Source organism: Parus major, chromosome 5, assembly GCF_001522545.3.
Source record: "Parus major isolate Abel chromosome 5, Parus_major1.1, whole genome shotgun sequence".
NCBI classification, from domain to species: domain Eukaryota; kingdom Metazoa; phylum Chordata; class Aves; order Passeriformes; family Paridae; genus Parus; species Parus major.
Window position 1 is genome coordinate 46,234,933 of NC_031774.1, and position 22,905 is coordinate 46,257,837.

Consider the following 22,905-nt stretch of genomic DNA (forward strand, 5'->3'; position numbering starts at 1 on the left):
CAGTGTCCATTCATTTTGTACCTAGGGTTTGTAAGTTCTGCAGTGGGATACTGTTATGCAGAGCAGTCTCCTCAGACTTAAGAGACTTTTTGTTGTGGAGGTGAAAAATTTTGAGCTACACATTTATTTTTAAATAGAGAAAGGTGGCTGTTTCTTGCTTCTACAAAGTAATTTTATTTCAGATTTGGGTAAGTTTTTCCATGTAGAGCACAGATCAGATACCACTTTGTTCATCTAGAGCAGTGTAGTAGCTCCTGAATGTACACATTAAATGTTTCTGGTGGCAAGGCTGGGAAGAATCCACTCAGTCTGTATCTTGTAATACAAGAGGATCACTAGCTGTGTATTCAGTAACAGCAGTTACACAGGGTGCAGCAAAATGTGTGTAACCACTTGACCCAAGAGGAGAAGTGGCTGCCTGTTCTGCTAAAACTAGTCCAGCTGTTAGAAGCACTAAAGAATCAAGTTTTTTTTGGAATAAATGACTTTGCTCTCATTTGCACAGCATAGCATGTGGGTACATGAGTGTGTATCTGTCTCTCACATGCTTGCACTGTTTCCCTTTACAGTACTTGAAACAGGCCTTGTTCACAAGGTTTGTGTTTTGTGAGGGGCACAATCCACACAGTGGAAGTTCTTGTTAGAAAGGGTCAAAACTTGAGTAGGTCTGTCTAGATATGGCTGATACTTGCTGAAGAAATTTGGTTGTTTTTTGAGATAGATTAGAGAAATGGTCAATTTATATTTCCTTTTTTTCCTTCTAGTTCATATATGATGAGAAAATAGAATGGTAAGTTCTGTAAATAATTCCATGCAGTCCTGTATTTGCCATGAGGCTCATCAGTAAATACAGCTGTAGTGTAATTTCCTTTCATTCTACACACTGGGAGTATGAGCTGGATTGAACACATAGGAAATGTGTTTTTTGTTTTTTGTTTAGGTTTAGTTTTTGTGATGGTCACAGAAAACTAAAAGAAAATGTGAGAATCAGGAAACAGACTCTGTGTAAGGCCTGAAGATTCCCATGTGCAGAGAGAGAAACCAAACTTCTTCTGCTTTGTTAACATTTATGGGGATGCCAGGTGTTCCAAAGGCCACTCCAGTGTAAATCCTAGTAGATCATAGGCACCTTCTAACAGTGCTCTCAGAGTGCCTTGCCTGTGCTTCAGCAGTGAAATGATGAAAGGCTTTGGTGTTGCAATCCTCAGAGAGTAGCTGTGGTTTCAATCTGCATGGCACACTGCTGAAATACATGCACTGCATTTTATTTGCATGTTTATTGAAACTTGAGAGTCTGCTTCCCCTCTCATTCTGCTGAGACACCATCTATTCTTAATGATGTGAGTCCTGTGTGCGCAAATGTGACTTGTACCAGATGCTTAAGGCACACCCCTACATAAAAGTTGTAAAGAGTACAGCTGCTTGAATGGTCTTCTAACACTTCTTTCTGTCTTTTTGAGGTGGGAAAGCCTTGTACTCATCATTATGTATTCATTCTACATACTTATCATGAAGTAAGTACTTCTTACTGTAACCTTTGGATGCTAACTGACCATCATTCTTTCGGTCTTGTTTTGTCCTCGGCTTTCCTGCCTGAGGGCAGTACAGCCAGTCATGATTCTATGTAATTTCTGTTGGGTTCTGTGCTTAACCACTTTAATTCTGGGTTTGTGATCAATCAGCAACAAATACTTCAATGTATCCTTTTCCTAGTGCACAGAGGTAAAGTAGCTTTCAGAAAAAGTTGAGAAAAATGTCATTTATACAAAGGCATATGAAAAGTTGCAGGGTACCCTGGATTGTAAACACACATCATGTCAGCTTTTACACATACTTTGTATTCCCTGGAGAACAAGGTCAAGGAACATTAGACAGAGTGCTAAGCATGTATTTATCTTCAGACTCTCTCATACCAGGTTGTTTACTCACATCATCTTCTGTTGTGTCACTGCCTCTGACAGGAGAGTCAGAGGGCTGACTGTTACTGCAAGTGTCTGAGTCCACCCTTCTATTGCAAGTTGCTTAGACTTACATCCCTTGGTGCCTTCCCCTCACAAATCACCCTGTTGGAACTCCCTTTTCTCCTACATCGAGTCTTAGCAGAGTTCATTGCCAGTCCTCTTAGATACCACCCTAGTGCTAAAATAGATACATCCTGTCTTTAGAAGGGTTTGGTCAGCAGTTCCAGAAATGCCCCAAAAGCCTCCCACAGGGAACACAGTACTGAAGAAACAGTGAGGTGAATTGTGAGCTGATGCAGAAGGAAAGAAACTGCTGTATAGTGAATGTCCTGGCTCCAAAATCCACAGTTCCAGCATCTTTCCTTCAGTAAATCTTCTCTAGTGCCTCTTTGCAGTTTGAGGTATGAGAGATAGGTGCAGTCCTTGCTTTCCCATCAGCTTGTCATTGAGTTGCAGTGTCCTTTCTCTTCACTTCCTGTTAGTTGTCAGAGAATTTGCAACTAGGCTTTACTGCTTGCCTGAATAAGTTGTTCTCAGATGGCTTAAAAGTTTGCCAAGAAAATGCAAAAAAATCCAACCTTTTTAGACCTTTCCTTTGCCCTTTCAGGTACAACATGAGGATGCAAAATTTCTTCACCCTTAAAAGCAAGAATGTTGGAAATGGTGACACAGTCAACAATGAGCTGGAAGATGGTAATAAATGTTACGCCTCTAGTTGTGATGACCCATCCATTCCATTACTATGGAAAGGTAAGGCTGAGCAGACAGGACTTGGAAAAAGAGTAGCTCACAGGATATCCTTTCTGTTTCTTTAATGGGGATCAAAACAGTGTCACTATTCAATTGTAAGCAGGGTTAACTTGATTATTCAGCTGTCAGATTGCCACATTAAAAAAAAAATATTTTTTTAATATTCTGAAAACAAGCTGCTTTGCACATTGGCAATTTTACTCCCTTTTTATCTCCTGTTCAGTGATGAGCTACAAGATTGTGAAAGAAATACTTTTTTTTACCAAGAAGAAGGCAATTTTCACTTCAAAAATTAATTTGGAATGAGAAGCTGAGATGTGGATGTTGAAGGAAAGGATGGGGCAGATCAGTGGGCAAGAGGGGTTACATGTTGGCTTCAGATCCTCAGAAGACTGGTTTTCAGATGCCTAAGTAGTCTGTATACATCAGCAGACACATGTAATATCAAAAAATGCAGGTTCTTTGCTATTTCTGTCTTTGTCATAAAGTAAAGAAGATGATATCCAGCTTCTGGTACTGAAATTAAGCAAAAATACCTGAGTATTTTTGGCTTGTTTTCTAAGCCAGTTTTCATCGTTGTCTTATTTCTCTTCTCTCCCATTCTCTCTTTTCTCTGTAGAGCCAAATCACTCCACTTTCAAAGCACAAGTCATGTGATTTAATGAGTACTTGGGCTGCTCTTAACCAGTGAGGTCTCTGTTCTTCAGAAACACCTCCCAGTCTAGGAGGCTGAGCTCATCAATGATGTTGGTAGCATTGGAAAGATCCTCATTTAATAACAAATAATGCCAAACAGGAACTTAGAGCAGACTCAGAGAATCCCACTTCTTTCTGCTTTTAGTGTTTAGGCTGGGATTTCTTAAGGGCAAATATAGGTAGCTACAGGTTTATTCAGTGACAACACACTGCTGCTCTGGTCCTAGATAAGGTGATTAGACAATACTCATTTAAAATTATTGTTCATATGAGCTTGTAGCATAACTAAATGATGGTGACTTTGAAATACCTCTCATTTTATAATGAACTTTTGGCGGCATTGTCTCTCATACAGTGAGGTCTGTGACTTGGATGTGGATTTGTGTCCATGCAAGGTTCCACAGATGCCTCCTGTACTCAGGTGGAAACATGGGAAAAGGGTAATCCAATGGAACACCACAGATATTAGTGGTTTTTACTTTTTAGGAGTTTGGGTTCTGAGGTCATCTCCCAGCAGGCTCTCCTCTCTAGCCCTTGTGGTAAAGAGGCAATAGCAGTGAGTGCTTGCCTGTCCACCTGTTTCCTTTTCAAGGAAATTATTCAATGCTTGGTGAAGAACATGGAGAAAGAAGCAAGGAAGCTCCATCAGCAACTGTCCACATCAGATTTCTTTTCTGATTTTCCCTCAAAGATGCCCTGATACTGCAGTTTCAGTCAGATGCCCTTTGCCTTCCCCATCACCCATTACACAAATACACACTGCATTGGAGAGGCAATTGCTCAAAGAGCAGGAGTGTGGATACTGTTGTAGGCAAACGTGGCTGGGGTGAGAAGGTACAGAAAGAAGAGATTAAGGATTTGGAGTGAGCAGTGGGAGGGGAGGATGGCAGTGTTAGCCTAACTGCTTTATGTGTCAAGATGCTGTCCTAGAAAACTGTCACATGGCTGCCTCTAGCTTCTCTCCTGTTCTCTCAAAATATGCCATGACCCATCAGTGGCTCTCTCTTAGTTGACACATGCTGGCTTCACAAGCTGAACTGCATTTTCCCCAGCAGCAGCTTTCAGAAAGGAGCACTGCTAATAGCAAGGAGAGAACTGGCTTTCAACCACTGGTTAGCAGCTTCTAGGATCCACCAGAAAACCTCTCTTGGCTTCACCAAGGTGTAGGTTTGACCTTAATCTGATTTTCCACAGGAGGAGAGCCCAATTACTTCCCATAAAGGAACAGTTGCTTTGGGTGAGGAACTTTGTTTCTAGCAAGGATAGTGTTGCTCAGGGTGCGGGTAAAAGGTGTAACAGTGTGTAGTGGTTTAGGACACACTGTAAAGCTCTTTTATGCTTGTAAGGTTCATTACTTTCAAGTGCTTCCTGTGGTACAATATAAAATCTTTTCATCACTCAAGTTTGAGAAAGAAAAAGGACAGATTTCACCATAAGAAAAATTTCATTTCAAGGGTGAGTTCTGCAAACACAGGTAAAGGCAAAATAGATGTACTTTGTGAATACTACTCCAATTTTCAAAGTACAGATTTGTGTTACCCTTGACTTTTATTATGTTGACCCGAATTTCCACCAGGTGGCATGGTTTGACCCCTGCCTGAAACCAGAAATTTTGGACAAAAGTAAATTTCTGAGGGACTAGGTTTCAGAGCTAAAGGCATCAAGAAGCTTTCTGTTGATTTTGACAGGGCTGTTGGTGATGAACCTTTGGTGAGGAGCAGAAAGTTTGTTGAAAAGAAAAGCTTTTCTCAGATTTTTTTTTTAAGAACTATCACAAATTAGAAGTGCAAAATTATTTTCTCCTTTTCACATTTCTTAAAACAACTTTTAGGTGGAGTCCATACTATATGGGGTAAGATACGTATTTTTGCAGGCACAGGGAGTCAAACTGAAAATCATGAAAATAGTAAAGAGCAATGTGCTGCAGTAAGTCAGAATAGCTGCAGTTACTTATATCTTTATTTAGAATGAGGTATTCTACATCAGCACTGAGTTTTTGATTATGGTACTTTAATCAAAGCTGAGTGTTTGCTCACTGTCTTCCTAGAGCTCTAAGAAACAGTTTCAAAGTAACTTCAGTGCTTCCATATTTTTCATGTCACTGTAAGATGAAGTGTTTTGGTTAATTCTTTGGGGGAGCTCACTTGGGAGCAGTTAATCTGATAAGACTGTTAATATCTGGTCTTTTTGCCTTACCAGCATTGCTGTCAAACATTTCTTTCACTTCAACTGAAGCAAATGTTATGTTTATGTGGTTGACTCCTATTCTGTGAGGACTGATTCCTAGGAAACCTGTCTGGCTGAGTATTACTTCACAGAAAAGCTGCCACACTCCACGGGTCACTGGAGTGGATGTGCTCCTTATTTGCATCATCAGCCACAGTATTCAGAGAGGTTAATTTGGTTTAGGTGCTGCGATGGAGGAGGATAATTGCTCCTTTACATTTAGCAAATGTAAAATTACTAGTACTTCTATTCTGTACTAGAGATGTTAAGCTCCAAGTAAGAGTGCAGAGTGGTTTATTTGAGTAGGGCACATTCTTTGTGAAACCAGAGATCTTATATTTATGACACTTCAGGTGACCCCATATACTCACTGAACCCATTTTAGTGGAACAGGGCAAGACACTCAGATGCTGAAGGGTAAAAGTTACAGATGTCTACTGGTGATTTACAGGATTGCTGGTTTTTCCTGTTGAATCATTATGGAGGATGTATTTCTTCAACTGCAAATATGCTAGAAGATGCTTGAGACAGCAAAGCCTTTATTGCATGATGTGACTTGGATGCATGCATGGATACAGTCTTCCTGAAAAACAAAAATATTTCAACACTGTATCAATGTGAAAGAGTAACAATATAGCCTTCTGCATGTTTAGAACTGGCCCTTTTTAATTCCATTGTTTGAGTTGAATATTTTCTTAGATTTCCCTTGCTTCCTGACTGGAACCACGCACTAATTATCTTTCACTTCTACCTCCTAAATTCTCCTCCTCTTCCTAATGTAAGTAACAATGCAAAAGGGGAGGGAGAGGGGGAGGCCAAGCTAAGCAAAGCAGAAAATGAGCAGCAAATAATTTGTTTTTCTGTATCTATTATTATTATATGTAGCAATTAATATTTATTATAGTCATGTATGTATTTTCTGCCCTGCTTTCTAACACCACATGGGTATGTCTCCTGTCTGCTGAGCCTTGCTCTGCTTGCTGTGTGTAGTCTGTAGCATTTGTGAGAATATTGGTTTGTTGGTGAGCTTCTGAAGTCCTTGCCTGTACTTGTGTTGATTCCAAATAAAATTTCATCTCTACAGGCTCTTAACATGGTAGAACTTTGTTAACTTTGTAATCTTACACTTGGTATGGGTTCCTTTATATTAACAAAGGCTTATTTATAGCATAGATTTGTTCTTGACAATTGTTTCTCATCATTTCAAATCTTTTCACGTGAGAGATACTGGAAATACTCTGTGAAGGTAAAGTGAAGATTTCCAGAAGGAGTGAGCACAACATTAGGACCTTCTGGATGTGCAGCACCTTAATCCAGTGGAATAGCTTTAGAGGTTTCAGGAGTGCTGTCTACACTGCCGCAGTGCAAGCACTTCTAGAGAAGGGGTACAAAGCTCTAGTGGGACATAAGCAAAGAACACTGGTGCTACATCATGAGCAGCTGGGGAAAAACTGCTCCCACTAACCTGACAGTGGCTTGGTGGCTACCTTAGTAGGGTGAAATCCCTTTCCAGCATGTGATCTAAACAAAGCACACAACTGATGAGGAGATTCACCAGGCTGCAGAAATGTTAAAGGAAAGTAACTCATAAATTCAGATTAATATTTCCCCCACCTGAGCCTGAAGAGACCTGACTCTGGAGGATGGGACGCATGGTAAGGTCAATTACACTGCTAACTCTGTCCATTGTGATCATTAGTGAAGGGGATACAGCAGTATGGCAAAAACAGTGTTGTGATGGTGGATGAGATCATCTGCTCCAGTCCTCCCAAGTACCGGTTCCCTGAAGCCGGATTACGGATTATGATTACGAATAAATTCGGACCACGCACCAGAATGCGGATGGCAAGCCGACTCATCATTAACGAGGTATGTTCATTAGGAAAACAGAGAATGACCATGAGGCAGAGGGGTTACCAAAGAGCTGTGCTCATAGTGATTCTGGAATTTAGATTCTCCCATGTTCCTGCATTGGGATAGAGCTGTGTCTTTCTCAAGCAGGTATATGAGAACAGATTTGAAGATTGATTCCCAACTGATGATGCTGCCTGTTTTAATGGGAGGGCTGTCAAAAAGGAGGGACTACCTTATCTCCCTAACAGAAGATGTTTATTTCAGTGTGTGTGTGTGCATATGTGTACATTTAGATTTTATTTATAGCAGAAGAATTGGTTTTGATTATTATGAAAGTGGTCAGGTTAAAAAAAGGAATAATTTACAAGGCAACCAAAATGCTTAAAAACTGTTTCTTGTATTATTAACACTTCAGGATCCCTTCAGAGATTTGCTTACTCTTTAGTATTCACTGTAGTCCTCAAAAATGGCCCAAAACATTTTCATGAGGGGAATTTGCCCTGGACTTATCTTGAGTTATCTCTTGATACTGTTGTGTTGGAAAGCAGCAGTCTTGATACTGTATTGTGTTGGAACTGCAGCAGTTCTTATACATGTCTGCAGGGCCAATTATGAGCTTCATGTACTTGGACAAGGGCAGCAGGGATTAGTCTTGCTTTTGAAATTAAAAATAGAAGTTCAAATTTACCTCAATGAATGGAGTTAAGGAGGGAGAAGGGTTGGATCTGAGAAGGAGAGCTTCTGGATAATGAGTCATTCATAAGCCAACTCTAACTGTGCAGAGTTGTCTTCAGTGTTACCATTTGATTAAGGTGCTATTGCTGGTTTGAGTGGGAACTCTTGAGTGAGAAGTGCTTTAAAATAACTACATTGGTTAAAACATGGTGTGGAACAACAGATAGTACAACGTTCTCCATCATGGCTTGAAGATTCCTGCCAGTAATTTTGAAGTGGATGGTTAACCTTGTGAATCCTGATGAGGACTGGTAGGCCACTGCCAGTCAATATGTTTGTTGTTGACTGGAAGGAAAGCTTTGAGGAGAAATTCAATGGCTTGTGTGACTGGGGCTGGACAGAGAACAAAACTCGGATTTTGCAAAGTAAATACTTTCTGAACTGTGGCACTTTTGTGTTTTGACCCCGCAGCGTCAGCGGCTAATCCAGTCTGCCAATGGCTCAAGCAAAGCACTTCAGAACAGGAGACAGGAAAATATCGAAAATGGAAACATCCCTGTGGGAAACCAAGTGGAGGAAAACGAACAGGACAGTCTAACTCCATTTTCAGTGCCAGGTAAGGCTTACTTTCTAGGTGTTTATAGTACTGGAAAAGAAGATAATTTAAACGCCAAACACTGGGTTGTAAGAAAGACAACATAAGTGGGGAGAGAGGAGAAAAGGGATTGGTTTGACTGTCTGAAGGATGGATTTGCTGACAGTAAAACTGGGCTGGAGGTTGGGTGGCTAAAACCAGATCTTAGGAAAGTGTTTTCCAGTCATCATGGACAGCCATGGTAGAAGTGCTGATTTGCCAGAGGTGAAAGGAAAGCAGGAAAGGGGAGTTTATATTGACACATGTCAGAATGACCTGGTGAGCACTGCGCTGTGAGTGATTTTGAAGTCAACAGTTAATAATGACTTGACGAAATTGCTAGGCCAGATACACCTTGGTGTATAAATATATAATCAATTGTTTTAGTGACTGTAGCAGGGGAGGCTTCTTGGATAAAAAGTAAAAAAATATTTAGGGAGAGAAAGAGTGTTTAAAATGGTTAGAATAGCTGTACGCAATAGCATTCACCTTTCGAAATGATTTTGAAATTCTTTAGTGTAAAGGGCTATGTATAACCAACCTCTTGTGCTGGTGCCCTTAGCACATTGCAGGTTGACTCTTGCCCAAATGCTTTGGAGATTAGATAGCAAAGATTAGATCAGCCCTCACAGACATGTAGTCTGTCACATAATTAGTGTTTGACCTAAGTATTGCTTGGCATGGATAAATACCACATGCAGTGAAAAAGAAGGGTTTTCCATGTTATATCTAATTTCTTAGTGATCCCATTGCTTCAGATGCAGTCATTGTAGAAGAGAAGTTTGTGATTGAACAAACACTGAAGTATACTATGTGAAGACTAGATGGTACTGTATATTTTCCTATGTTACTGTGCTCCCACAGGAGCTTTTTGCAGTCAGCATTTACTGATTGGAGTGAGGAATGGAAGCAAACTAATTCACTGAAGATAGGCCCATTAGATGGGCTTCTGTTCATTCATGAGATAGTGAAAAAAATATTTTTGCTGTATGGTGAACTAACAGGATCCAAGTCAGCAATATGCTTGTGCACATGAGTGCATTAATGATAAGAGGAGTAATAGTAATAAAAACAACAGAAATTAATAAACAACTTCTAAAAAGGAAAAATATCTCCTCAAACCATCTAAGCATCATCAAATCCTAGAATCATTAAAGTTGAGAAAAACCTCTGGTATTTGTGTGAGTGCAGCCGTGACCCCGACGCTGCCACGTGCCCGCTAAAGCGCGTTACCGAGCGCCAACCCTGCGCTGCCAGAGACAGAGATCCCACTGCTGCCTCCAGCACTCTGTCCAGCACCAGTGCCACCCTTACATGTGTTGGCAAGGAAGACTTTTAAACTGAGATGGTTTTTGATTGGGGTAGTGCAATCATGCATTTCTTCTTACATTCCAGGCAGCTTTTTTATGGATAAAACATAGATCAATTTCAGATTAGATCTTCCTTAAGTGTGTGACATTCACAATAGACAAAAGGCTTTGAACTAAAGAGGGAGTTATTAGTTATGTCACTGGTCTTCTTTAAATGCATTTTTTCTGCACTTTTGAGAAAGTCTTTAAAGGTAAAGTGAGGTTTAACAGGCCAGAGTGGAACCACTGGTGATTCAGTTCATACTGAATGGAGCAAAAGTTCAACATGAGCTCAAGAGAGTTGTGTAGAAGGGAGTAAGTGATAGCATAAAATCCTCATCATTATCTTCATGTATTGTCATTCCTGTTGTCTGGAGTTGATTATCCATTGGTTGGATTCTCATTGCTCAACTCATATATTCTGACTGAGAATTCTTTCATTATGCTTCCAAAAGCACCATTTTAATAAGTTAGGTGAAAATGTGAGAACCCAGCATCATGTTTTGTTGTTGTTTCAGTACTGTGGCACAATCAGTAGCCTAAAAAAATCCTGACATTTAAAACTGGCTTCAGGGAAAAGGTAGTTTGTAGAGAGTTTCCAAGAATCCCCTCTGGTTTTCTTTGATACGTTTTCAGTCCAGGAATAAGGCACATACATTTTCTAAAGATCAGAAGTTCTGATCTTTTTATTTTTTCAGTGCTGTAAATCGTTCTGTGAAGAATAGGCTTTCAGTTTTCAATGCCAATTTCCAGTTCAACTGGTTGTGGTGTCCTAGGTAAAAAATCCACTCTTGTATTTTAGGAGCTGCAACTGCAATGGCTGTGAGTTGGCCCAGCCCCTTTTTTTGTGCTGCTTTGTAGTCACATTTTTTAGCCTAATTTGGGATTTGATTTTCTTTCTTCAAATTGCATATTCTAGATATTTTTGCAATAACAAGTTGGTTTTTTCTGAAACAGAAGTAAATGTAAGTGAAGTATAAAGTTTCATCTCTGAGTGATTCACAGTTATTATTTGTCATCTCAAAATGCGTCTTTTGCATTTTGTTCTTTTTTTATCCTCTGTCAACAGGAGTGCTCAGCAAAGTGTAGGGCTTTAGCAAGCAGAAATAGTGAATATAGTTGTTACATGAAAACAGTCTCAAACTGTTTCAGCATATATCCCCTTTGTCAAACATCCAGAGATACTCACTCCCCAGTGTGGGTGTGGTTCAGGCTTATCCTGAAAAAGGAGAAAACATACAGTTTTTATGGAAACTGCATATGGTATCATTCAAACAGCCTTTGCCTTTGGCTTCTGTGTGGGAAAAACACATTTTCTTTAAAATAGGGATTCCGTTCTTGACCTAACCTTTACACTATGTGATTATCTCCCAAGAGAAAGGCACATTTGAAACTTTACAGTTTGATTACTCCACAGTTGTTTGAAAACAGGTCTTAAACTTTAAAAAACCATCCCACAGATCAGAATAAAATAGGACAAAACTGGGCAGGCATATGTTGACAACAAAATGGTGTGTTAAAGCCCTTGCATAGCTCAGTGGTCTTTTAGAGCCCAGACTCAGAAAAGCACTTCAGTGCAGCTCTTAATGGATGCTTAAATCCCTTCCATTGTCACATGTGCAGCACCCTTTAAAATACTGTGATCTCAGCTCCTGATCATTTCACAGGAATGAAGAACTACTTCTCTTACAGAATTGGAGCACGGATGCTTTATATAAAGTCATGATGGTGTTAGCTAAAACAGGAATAATAATTCCTAGAGCTAAAATGAGATGGCAATAAAGGAGATTACAATCCTGTCCATTTTTGTTTGGATCCAAAATACAAAGATAACATTTAGGATAGAAGCAAAAAAAAAATTAACATGAACAACATTTAAAATGTTTGTGCTTGGTCAAAGCAAATGTTTATCTCAATATTCTGACTCCAGCCATGATTTTATGAAGAAGCCTGTGGAAGAATGTAACAGGATGAGTTATTGTTCAGCTGTTTCACCTCAAGGAACTTCCTGGACTGGATGTAAAATTTTGATCTAAAATTCCTTAGTGTGTTTCTTCTTCATTAACCTAATGTTAATGTCTAATTGTTATTGAATCTTTGCGAACATTTAACACTCACAACATCCTTTGGGAAGAAGCTTCATGATTCTGTGAAGAACCTTTTACTCACTTTGAACCTGGCTCCTATCGCTTCACTTCATGTCTTCCATTACTGGGAACATGCTGGACAAACCCAGAGTACCTCACTTGAACACTCAGGATGCTGTAGCTCTTAGAAAACAAAGTTAAAACATAGGAAATAAACCAGACCAAAATCCAGCCAAGTCTAACAAGATATGGGGAATACCTCTCTTCAGTTATATCTTATTTTTGCTGAGTGTTGTCTTGTGTAAGCCTATTGTAACTCGGAGAGTAAAGCTTGTTTCTGTGTACTGGAGCAAATTCTTTTTTGTAGACCAGTTTTTGCTGTAGCAAAACTGTGTATTTCAGAGAAAATTATTGGCATGAATCCAAATATTCAAAGTGTGGTAGAGGCACAGGCTGAAAATAGAAATCAGAGTTGTTTTGGACAGATTCACGGTCTGGAATTTGGAACTTGTATTCTGGAAAATGAAACTTCCGAGAAGAGTATCAGTAGGTTGAAAAATAATCTGTTTTGAATGAGGATGAGAAGTAAAACCTTGGTATTTTCCAAAGGGGAAAAAAAAAGTTTCCAAAGGTCTGTTGCAGGAGAACTGCAATAAAAATATTTTAATATGTCTGGTGCCCACTTGGAAGGATGATAAAGGCTTGAGCCCTTTTGGATACTGTTTTACACACTGCATAGCCTTTTTCTAGTGTGCTCATACAGAGAATCTCTTGCCTCCACAATTTATAGGGTAATATATATGAGCTGAAATCAATAAGGATTTTCCAAGAAAATGGCAGGTTAGCTGCTGTGTTAATTTTCCTAATGAAAAATTGAAAGCCATTTTCTAACAATTTTTTATATTGTTTTGCACCAGACATTTTTCTGTGGAAAAAAATTCTGATGGAAAATTCACAATAGATCTAGTTTGTTGTATCTGTTTCAGTTGTTTCTATATTGAGTACGATCCTTGGGAGAAAAAATTGTATTTCTCTGTTGTGTTTTGGATACTGCACATGACTAGAAATTAATTAAGTTTTCAGATTGTCTAATTTACTTATATTGAAGTTTTCCAATCAGTCTGAGCTCTGATGAACGTCATTTTCTAATAGAAATTTACTTGCTGTGTAGGTTATTACAAAGCTCCTAGTTTAGAGGCACACGTGTTACTTTAACACATTTTTGGGTTGAGAACTGAATTGATATTGGTAATAATATGTGGGTGTAAATTCATCTTTATAAATACAAAGGTTAATTAGAACCAAGGGGACAGGTGTTTGGAAAATCATTTTTAATTGGAGAAAAAACAAGTGGGTTTTTTTTGTTTGGTTGGTTGAGGTTTGTCCTTCCCAAATGAAAAATGATAGAGAGATTTAAAAAGATAAAAAAGGAATTAAAAAAAATTAAAAATTAAGCGAAGCATGAAAAAAGTTTGCAACCATAATCTTTTTAGGCAAGCCTGGATATGCTGCATTTTCACTCTAAGTTTACCATCAACAAAAAAAACCCTGGAAAAACAGCAATGGATAGTAAACTTCAGAAAGCCTTTCTCATTTCAATTAGAGAATACTTTTCCTAGTTTTCAAGTTATCTTACTTAAGTAAGAGATTTATATGGAATCACAAACAGCTCCTATGTGCCAATTAGATTCATGTCTTTCAGGGATATTATCATTTTTTCAGATCAGTCAGCTCTAGTGATTGCTTCTTTCACTTGGGAAGGTTTGGCATGTTCTGAAGTAACTAATGTATGGAACTGAGACCTGTGCTTGGCTGACACGCCTTTAAGGGGAAAACTAAGTGGAAAAGCTATCAAATTTAACTAACTGCAGTAACTTAGATGTGATTCCTGATGGTGTAGTTACAGACTCCACTCTATTCAAAATTGAAGAAGTTTTTTTCTCTGCAGCTTATTTACTAGGACACGTGGGCTGTCTGCACTGTGTGCCTTTGCAAATTCTGTTTCAGACTAGCTCTAGCTTGGTCCTGTGGACAAAATGCCCATTATTACTTGGAGCACTTTTAATTCTGTGCCTCTGGTACAGCTTTATACCAAGGGAATGTTATGGGTGTGATACAAGGCTGCTCTGTGTTGCAGGCTAAAATAAAGTAAATTGAAAGCACAAAGTGGGGTCAATCAGTACATTTACTTCAAGAGTATACTTCTGATCTAAAGGTGAACAGAAGTGTCATTTCACACTTTTGTGCTGAGCTCCTCTCAGCTCTCTGAGTGTTGCAAATAGGCCTCTGGTTTTTCTGTAAGATATGCTTTCTTTAGCACCTTGAGGAAATACTTGTTTCTTCTCAGTGCTGTGATGTGTGTTGTTGTCTTTGTTCACCAGGACACTATCTGTATGTGTAAGTAATTATTGTGAGCATAATATCTGGAAAGATGACTAGTCCAGGAATGTATTGAAAATTAGCAGAGCTCTTTGTTGTAGGGCTGCCACTTCGTTTTCAAAAACATTGTAATCAAGCTCTTTTGTAATGATACCTCTCTGAAATACTTGGCATGCTTGGTTTCCAAATATCTGTGGAAACAGAAAAAATGGATGTATGAAGTAGTGAAAACAACTCCTTGCAAAAAAACCCTCATCTTCTTGTTTTACAGCATTTTACATTATAGCATTTTACAGCATGTAGACCAGTGTTGCTTTCTGTAATAAAGCAATATTCTTTCATTATTGGGGGGGGGCGCAAAATGCACCTTTCCTTGATTGTGTAGGTTGATGCAGGAGCCTTTAAACCCAGGGCTCACAGTAGTGGGTGATACCACTGTTAAAACAACTGTGCTGGGGTCTTGTAATGGGACAGAACAGCTGTGTATTGAATAATGGCCTAAATGAAAATGATAATTTTCTTCCTTACAGATGTACTAGGGAGCTACTCAGCAGTTGTAGAACAATTTGTTATGAGCTATAAGCATACTTCACTTCAACATCTTAATCATTAAATCTTTTTAATTATTATTATTTTAGAGTGGGTGGTCAAAACCAAAACAACAGAACGTCAAAATAAATGCCTTAAAAAGAGCTGAAAAAAAATACTTTGCATCTTCAAGCTGCGTATTGATTGTGCATTCATCTAAGCCAGGTGAAATGAATAAGGTCATCAGTTTCCTGAGGAAATAAAGTCTCACTTCTTTGAGGTTGCTGCTAAATGTACTTAGTCTTAAAAAAACTGCCAAGTTACAGCATAAGAGCAGACTTCTTCAGCCCTGTGCACCACACAAGTTCCATGAATAGTAGGAGCTGAATAAAGGTCTGAGGTAAAACCAAGGCCAGATAGACTTAAGGCTCTATATAAAAGTTTACAAAAGCTAGAAAACCAAAATACAAAAGAGAAGCCAGTGCAGAATGTGTCAAGTAAGCTGCTTTGGCCATGGTGGTTCTGAACTATTGCAGGCTAACTCGGAAATAGCCACTCAGCTTCTCTTGTTGACCCAGCAAACCCCAGAATTACACACTGCTGGTCCCCAAAGTCTCGAGCCCAGTTGCCATGTAATGAATGCAAATGTCACTCCCACAAACCATCCAGCTAAGCAGTTTCAACTCAAGACATTGTGTGGGTAAAACATCACCACTAATAGAGCCAGGAATTTTAATCTGACACACATCCATTCAAACTCAGCAAAGATAATGGAAAGGCAAGTCCTCCCCCTCTAGTACTTAGGTTTTCCTGGAAATGAGCAAACATAGCTGTGCCAGTGGCAAGGCACTATGTGTTCTCAGTTAAGCATTTGTTTGAGTAATTCAGTATACTAAACAGGATCCCAGACAAGATGCATATTCCCCAGCAGAGGCTCTATTTGTTCTTAAGGCAATTCTGTTTATTTATGTTACTGAAAAGAGAGATGGGACTGCCTGTGTGTAGCAGCACCAAAGTCAGTCAGATTACACCCACACAGATCAGATCTGGATCAATCATTTTCTCAATCATCCACTGACCCTGCCCTTGAATTAGGTGCTGAGGATATTACTGGCCTAGGCCATGCTTACTTGTTGGACTATGAACCAAGCTTAGCAATGTGAGTACACAGAGTACAAATTAACTATCTGGGAGTCTTTGAGTAATCCACACTGAGACAAAGTAAGCAGGACAGGGTGGAAATTACAATAGGATATTTTGTAGAATATTTACAGCCTTGTTAACAATTAAAGAAGAAAGTGAGCCAAGAAGTGTCATTTCCTGGATAGAACAGGTAAAAGATAACTGTTTTAAAAAACATCTGTGCAGAAGTATATGTAATCTGAGAGAAAAAGATTTTTCCTGTAAAATCTATAATAGATCCTCAGTGACATGTGAAAGTCTAGAATTAGAAATGACCCTGTGACACTTCAGTAGTTTTATGTCTTAGAAGTTCCACAGCCACAAGCTATAAATGGGAATAAAGAGTAAAGCTTAGTTTAAGAATTTATGATGAGTTGATGGCATTTCAAAATTCACAAGGAGATCTCAAGTTAGAAAGCTGTTTCATAACTCAAGCAAGAAGATTTAGTTCTAGAATATATACAAAAGCAAGTGCATAAAAGCTTACATTTGCACTCAACAAGTTAAATTAGCCTCATAAATTATAAATGTATTATTAATTTTAAAATGTTAAATATTACATTTCATTGCATTCTGGTGCACATTGGTCCAGAGGACTGAGTTCAATCCAATTAAAATCGCTAACAAAAATTCCTGTTAAACACATCTTAATTCCCAAAGTCATTGCTGAAAGAAAGTTACTGGTGAAATTGGTAGGAGCTGGTTAGTAACTGTTCCTTATAATGTAGATAAATAACTTCACTGGAAGATGTACCTGATAATTTCCTTCAATATGAGCAGTGATTTTATTCAAAACAGGATATTTTAGTAGATCTCAAGCACAGCATTATGAGTTAGTGATGGAAACCCCTACTTAATTCTGGCAACGTTCTAACATGATGTAAAGAGAGCCCAAGCCAAAATGGCCATATGATGTTGGTTGTGATACTCTGACTTAGCCTGATGGACTAATTTGTCATCCTACTTGAAGGATGCCTCACAAACTGTATAAATAATACCCCATTTACTTATGGCCCAGTTGAAAAATAATTCTGTTGTATGTGTTGAGATTACATTTGCAATAATGTAAATTTTAAACACATTACAAGGTGTCTACCAGTCTTCAGTGATGAAAGTTCTTGGGTATTTCTCACCAGTTGATTTCGGAGAGCTGTACAAGGGAAGTCACTACCTTCTTTCCTTTTCCAGAAGTTTTCTTTTACCATGTCAAGGTGGTGTTGTAAGCAGATATAGAGTCTTAACAAATCTAGATCTTCTAAGTATCAGTTTATTTAAACTTCTGTCCAAGTTAGAACAATGATGCATATGAAAAAAAATTTCCATGGGCTACCAAGACTCATAGGTTGGGTCTTGTGCTTCTGTTTTCTGTTGCTGTACAGAATGTACAAGTTATTTTCATCACTTGGATTTTGGTATTTCTCTTAAGGTGAGAAGGTGGGGTTTTTTGCTTGGTTGGTTTTGTTGCTGGTTTTGTTTGGATTTTTTTTTAATTCTGGATTAGTAGTAATACATTTGAAAGAGCAACAAACCTGACTTAATTTTGGTATTTATATTAGCTGTGATTTTAAATAATTTTAATTCTTCTGTGGACTTTCATAGATCTTGGCAGGCTTAATTGTAAGAAGATTCTGGATGAGCATGCAGAACTTGGCTGAAAGTGACAAGGCCAAGTATAGTTGAAAGGTACCCTGGAAACTGAGCTGATATGCACGATGTAAACATCCTTCTGGGATCATCTGCTCTGCTCAGAGAGGTGCAACTGGGCCTGGGATAGTGATGGGAAGGCTAAACTCTTTTTCCTTTGTCCTGCAGATGGAAAAATGAACAAAGTTAAATGGCTTTTGACATGGCCATTGATATTCGTGCTCTTTACCACAATTCCAAACTGCAGCAAGCCACGCTGGGAGAAGTGCTTTATGCTGACCTTCATCTTGTCCACTCTCTGGATTGCCTTGTTCTCCTACTTCATGGTGTGGATGGTAAGTGTATGTAGCATGACTTCATAGTGAGTGAAATCTCAAAGTATGTAAAAATCTTCTGTGCATTTGTTAAAGAAAAGCATGTAATCGTAGTGCAGTCTCTTCAACTCATACAATAATAATTATAATTTTAGCTTTTTACTGCCTTTTTTTCTGCAGAAATAATTGGGCCTTTACTGTATAGGGCACAATACAGTACAGGAGGGTAGTGGAGAACATCTCTACTTTCCTCAAATGCCTGTCAGGTATTTGAAAACCCCTTTGTTTCCTTTCCTCTCATGAAAGATTGTGTTTTCTATATACTGTTTGCAACTTTCTATGTAATTTTTACTTTGTAAAACAATCCTCTAAAATAGACTGTTAGAGGATTGTCTAACAGTCTGTTGTCTAAGAAATTAATTTCCCAGCCAAAGCCACACATTTGTATCTTATGTCCTTTGGAAGGTCATACTCTGTACCTTGGTTCCATATATAGACATTCTCTTCACAAGTGAGAGAGGTGCTCATTAAGGCTGCAGCCTGTACTACTTTAAGAGGTAGCTGGACCATTGTACATTGTTATCTGTCTCAGCAAGAGAATCATGCTGACTTCTATTCCTGGGTCTCTGCTTGCCCCTGAAGATAAGGTTTGTCAGTGAGTTCCTAAAATACACCTTTTCTTTAGTGAAGGGTCCAATTTTCCTCATGTGATAGACTGGAAAACTATTTCAAGGAAACAACACATAACCTAGAAGACTTCCATCCTTAGCAGTCTCAGCAGGGAAACAGCTGTCTGTCCTGGTTTAGTCTTCTCTCTCTCCAAGCCTGTTTCCTTTTCAGCTCTCTTTTCTTGATGTTTTTTCAGCCCTCTTTGGATGTTCCAGCTAAATACAGTTTAATACAGCTAAATACAGTCCTTTCTAAGAACTCTGCTTCAACCTTCAGTGATTGCCTAAGCTCTTTTCAAGCTGCATCTGGAATATCATGGGACAATATAACCAGACCTGCTCACTTCAGGATTATATGAGAAGTCATGCAAGAAACTAGTTCCTTCTTTATGTGTTAGGTTATAATAAGTTATTTTTATCCCTGCCACTATATTACAATATAATATTGGTTACAGTCCTTTTGAGAATAGAACCAGTGAGAGTCTTGCCATTTTGTGGAAACAAAACAAAAAATGCCAAACTCACAGATTGTATTGTATCTCCTTAAAACAGCAGTATGTCATGTTAGAACAGCAAGAGGTAGAGATTTTGTTTGTCCATAGAATGTTGAATAATAAGACCCAAAGTCCTTTTCCTTTACAGACAGTTGATTTTAGGCTGGTTATTCCGTAAGTATTTAATTTGCAGAAATGGATGAGTATTCTGAGTTTATTCCTGTTAGAGTCCACACCAGAAATCAAAGTTAAGAGTATGCCACAACTGTATTGGAATGAGAAGACTTTCCAAACATGGTAAGTTAATGTACCTTCCTCCTTGTTCAGGTGACTGTGATTGGATACACCCTTGGGATACCAGATGTGATCATGGGCATTACTTTCCTGGCTGCAGGAACAAGCGTCCCAGACTGCATGGCCAGCTTAATAGTGGCAAGACAAGGTACTGTGTCTGCTGAGGGGTAGCTGCAATCTAACATATGTGCTCTGTGATCTGCTCCCTCCATACACACAAATTGTCAGTGCAATTTTATAATTTTATGTTCATTTTTACTGTTTCAGTACCTCATTAAAAGCCAAAAAAGTTTGCTAATTATTGTGAACCAAAAAATTATATTTTGCTTATTTGGACAGGGCATTCCATAGGGTAACTCAACTTCAGATGCCTCATGCATGGTATGTATCAGTAAGGGTAAAAGGACAAAAGTCATAGGCAAAACTAGAATATCAGGTATTTAAAACTACATTGAAGAATGTATACTGACCAGAACTTCTCCATGTAAAACTTGTACTGATTTCTAGAAGACATCTCAAATCCAAGGAAGTGAAGTTGTTTGAGAGGATCTGGCAGAAGTGGTGTTGCTCTAGGCAGAGTTCTCATCCAAATGCAGACCTCTTTCCCTCTGGAACATATGAATAGCTGCACTGGAAAGAGTTTTGGATTACTGACATCTACATCCTCCTCAGCTGTCCATTTGAAATTTTCAAAGGCTTTCTCATTTATATTTAAATTCTTTTTAAGTTTCTTTATGTCTCTTTTTTTTTAATTTGTAAAACGTTGGTAGCAGCATCTCTTTCTGTTGTTAGGAAAACATTAAAGCTGACAATGTGATCCTCTGTACAGTAGTAGAATAAGAAAAATATGTAATTTTATTCTTTTTCACTATTACAATTCCCATAGCCTTTCTTTTTTTGTAAGATAATGATATCCAGCACACGACATTGAGCAAACAACAAGGGCTTTGCAGTGATAAATAAAGTACTCAAAAGCTCCACCTCTGTAATTTGAGATGGGAGTAGTGCTGTTAAATGTTGCTTGCTTGAGAAGTGTTATACATTTAAAGTATATAATCTTCCATGTTGCTTTATTTGTTATGTGCAAAATATTCTCACAAGAACAGTATAACAAATTATTCAGAGTTATTATGGAACTACCTTCCTACTAAATTAATTTTGCACGTGTATTAATTAAAGTGAGCAGGTTTTTTCAAGAGCTAGGAAAATGTTACATTTTTAAATTAACAATCTGCTTCATTAGATTAGTTCTTCTGTTGTACTAGACAAAAATACTGCAAAGGTTGTTTGCTCTGAAAGTTAAGGTAAGCACTAGATTAACAAAAAGGGGCTCAATGCCTTTAAAGACAGTACAGGGAATTTGCAGTGCTTGAATTCAAGAGAGTTGTTCACTGACAGAAAGCAGACAGGTGTAGATGGACCATAATTTAGATCCAAAGAATTGCCTTTCAGCAGCTTCCTGCTAGAAGATCATATACTTATGGTATGGTAGTGTCTGTCTCCACTCTGTTTACTCTGAAACTATTTCTGGGACATTTCCCATTTATGTCAGAGTTCCTGTTCTTTTCAGTTCCTTCCTTTCTATTATTCACTTAGTGGAAGTGATTCAATAGTTAGGCCAGTTAGGTCTAAGAGAAGTTAGCAGGGACAAAGAATTTTGCCTTCCTCATACCCACTGGCACTGGTGCAGAATTAGATGCCAGCCAGTGGTGAGCATTAGAAGTAGATTTTGCAAAATATCTATGTACCTTAGCACAATTTACCTTTCTTTTCCTTTGCTGTAGAATTTTATGTTTGTTGAAATGAAATTATTACTGATTAAGCCCCATGGAAGTGCATAATATCATTGGTTATGATATGCATAATAACTGGTTATTTTCAGGTTCTCCTTTCATTCACATGAGATAAAGGTCACATATCCACATACTAAGTCCGGTACATAATCTTCAGGTTCCCTGTGGCTGCAGGCTACCTAGAACAAGACTTTTCACATAGTCCTCAGGTGCTGCATGGATACCACAGACCCTACAAAGGCTTTGCAAGAAACAAGGAAAATGTAGCTGAAGTGAGCAATTTTTGCACATTTTTTTCAAAGTCAGGCTGATGTTACGGAAATTGCCCGCCTACCTCAGACACTGTGACCACTTCAAGGGGGATTGGACCAATGCAGATCATTTCCCTTTAGTTTCCTCCAGTTCACAGAGTAATGGCCATATACTTTGATTTTATCAAAGAGTTGGTTTTTGTTGTTTTTTTTTTTTCCTCTACAGGCCTTGGTGACATGGCAGTATCCAATACAGTAGGGAGCAATGTCTTTGATATTCTGGTGGGACTTGGTGTTCCATGGGGTTTGCAGACCATGGCAATCGATTATGGATCAACTGTATGTATACTTGGCAAATCTTTAATTTGCACCTTTATTCTATTTTTTAAAAATCCTAAAAAGAAACCATGAAAATAGAGTGCAAATAGAATTCATTTAAAACCAACCTGTTGATCATGTTATTAGTTACTAATACTAATAACACTAAGGTGTTATTTCTTTGACAAGGAATCCAGTTAAGGAAGCAATTCTTCTTCCACAAGCTGCAGTTAATTTCCAGTTTGTCAACTGGAGTACATGACACTGTGTGGCAGAATACTATTGCTATGGATGGTTCATGGCTCTATCATTCTCTTGCTACACAACTTACAGTATACTTGTCTCCATGCGTCATAGCACTTTTGTCACTAAATCAGAATAACGACATATCTCCCAAATTCTGAGCATTTTGAACATAAAATCTGTTATAAATGCTCACTTCTTTTTTAATGGAGATGGGATTATTTTACATTCAGTTTGATTCCTTAATCTTCCCGTTCTTCATTAGGATACATCTGTTACGGATTTGTGTAATTTAAAATATGTAAGATGCTATTCAAAACAGAAGGTGGACTTTAAATCAGTAAATTGATTTTTGATCTCCAAAGCACAGTTATATGGTCAGCGTTTTAAAAGTCTTTTCTGATTTCCACAGGTTAAAATAAACAGCAAAGGATTGGTTTATTCAGTTGCACTTTTGCTAGGATCAGTGGCACTTACTGTAAGTATTAGAGCATCTACAAATATTTCAGTTTGAAAATACTTCTTAGGTATTTACATGTTCCAGAAGGATAAAATAGAAATACTT

At 38.3% G+C, this 22,905-nt stretch overlaps 1 protein-coding gene across 2 annotated transcripts in view; it reads left to right on the plus strand.

Moving 5' to 3' along the window:
* SLC24A4 (solute carrier family 24 member 4) overlaps positions 1–22,905 on the plus strand; it is an 87,732-nt gene that overhangs the window by 57,016 nt on the left and 7,811 nt on the right. Inside the window, exons 8-16 of one of the 2 annotated variants that reach the window (XM_015631812.3) lie at positions 765–790; positions 1,461–1,514; positions 2,569–2,654; positions 7,333–7,502; positions 8,634–8,778; positions 18,134–18,300; positions 19,769–19,883; positions 22,006–22,118; positions 22,753–22,818. In XM_015631812.3, coding sequence (XP_015487298.1) covers positions 765–790; positions 1,461–1,514; positions 2,569–2,654; positions 7,333–7,502; positions 8,634–8,778; positions 18,134–18,300; positions 19,769–19,883; positions 22,006–22,118; positions 22,753–22,818 — 942 coding nt within the window. Of the gene's footprint in view, positions 1–764; positions 791–1,460; positions 1,515–2,568; positions 2,712–7,332; positions 7,503–8,633; positions 8,779–18,133; positions 18,301–19,768; positions 19,884–22,005; positions 22,119–22,752; positions 22,819–22,905 lie in introns of both variants that reach the window. The other variant, XM_019007095.1, reaches the window with a different exon arrangement.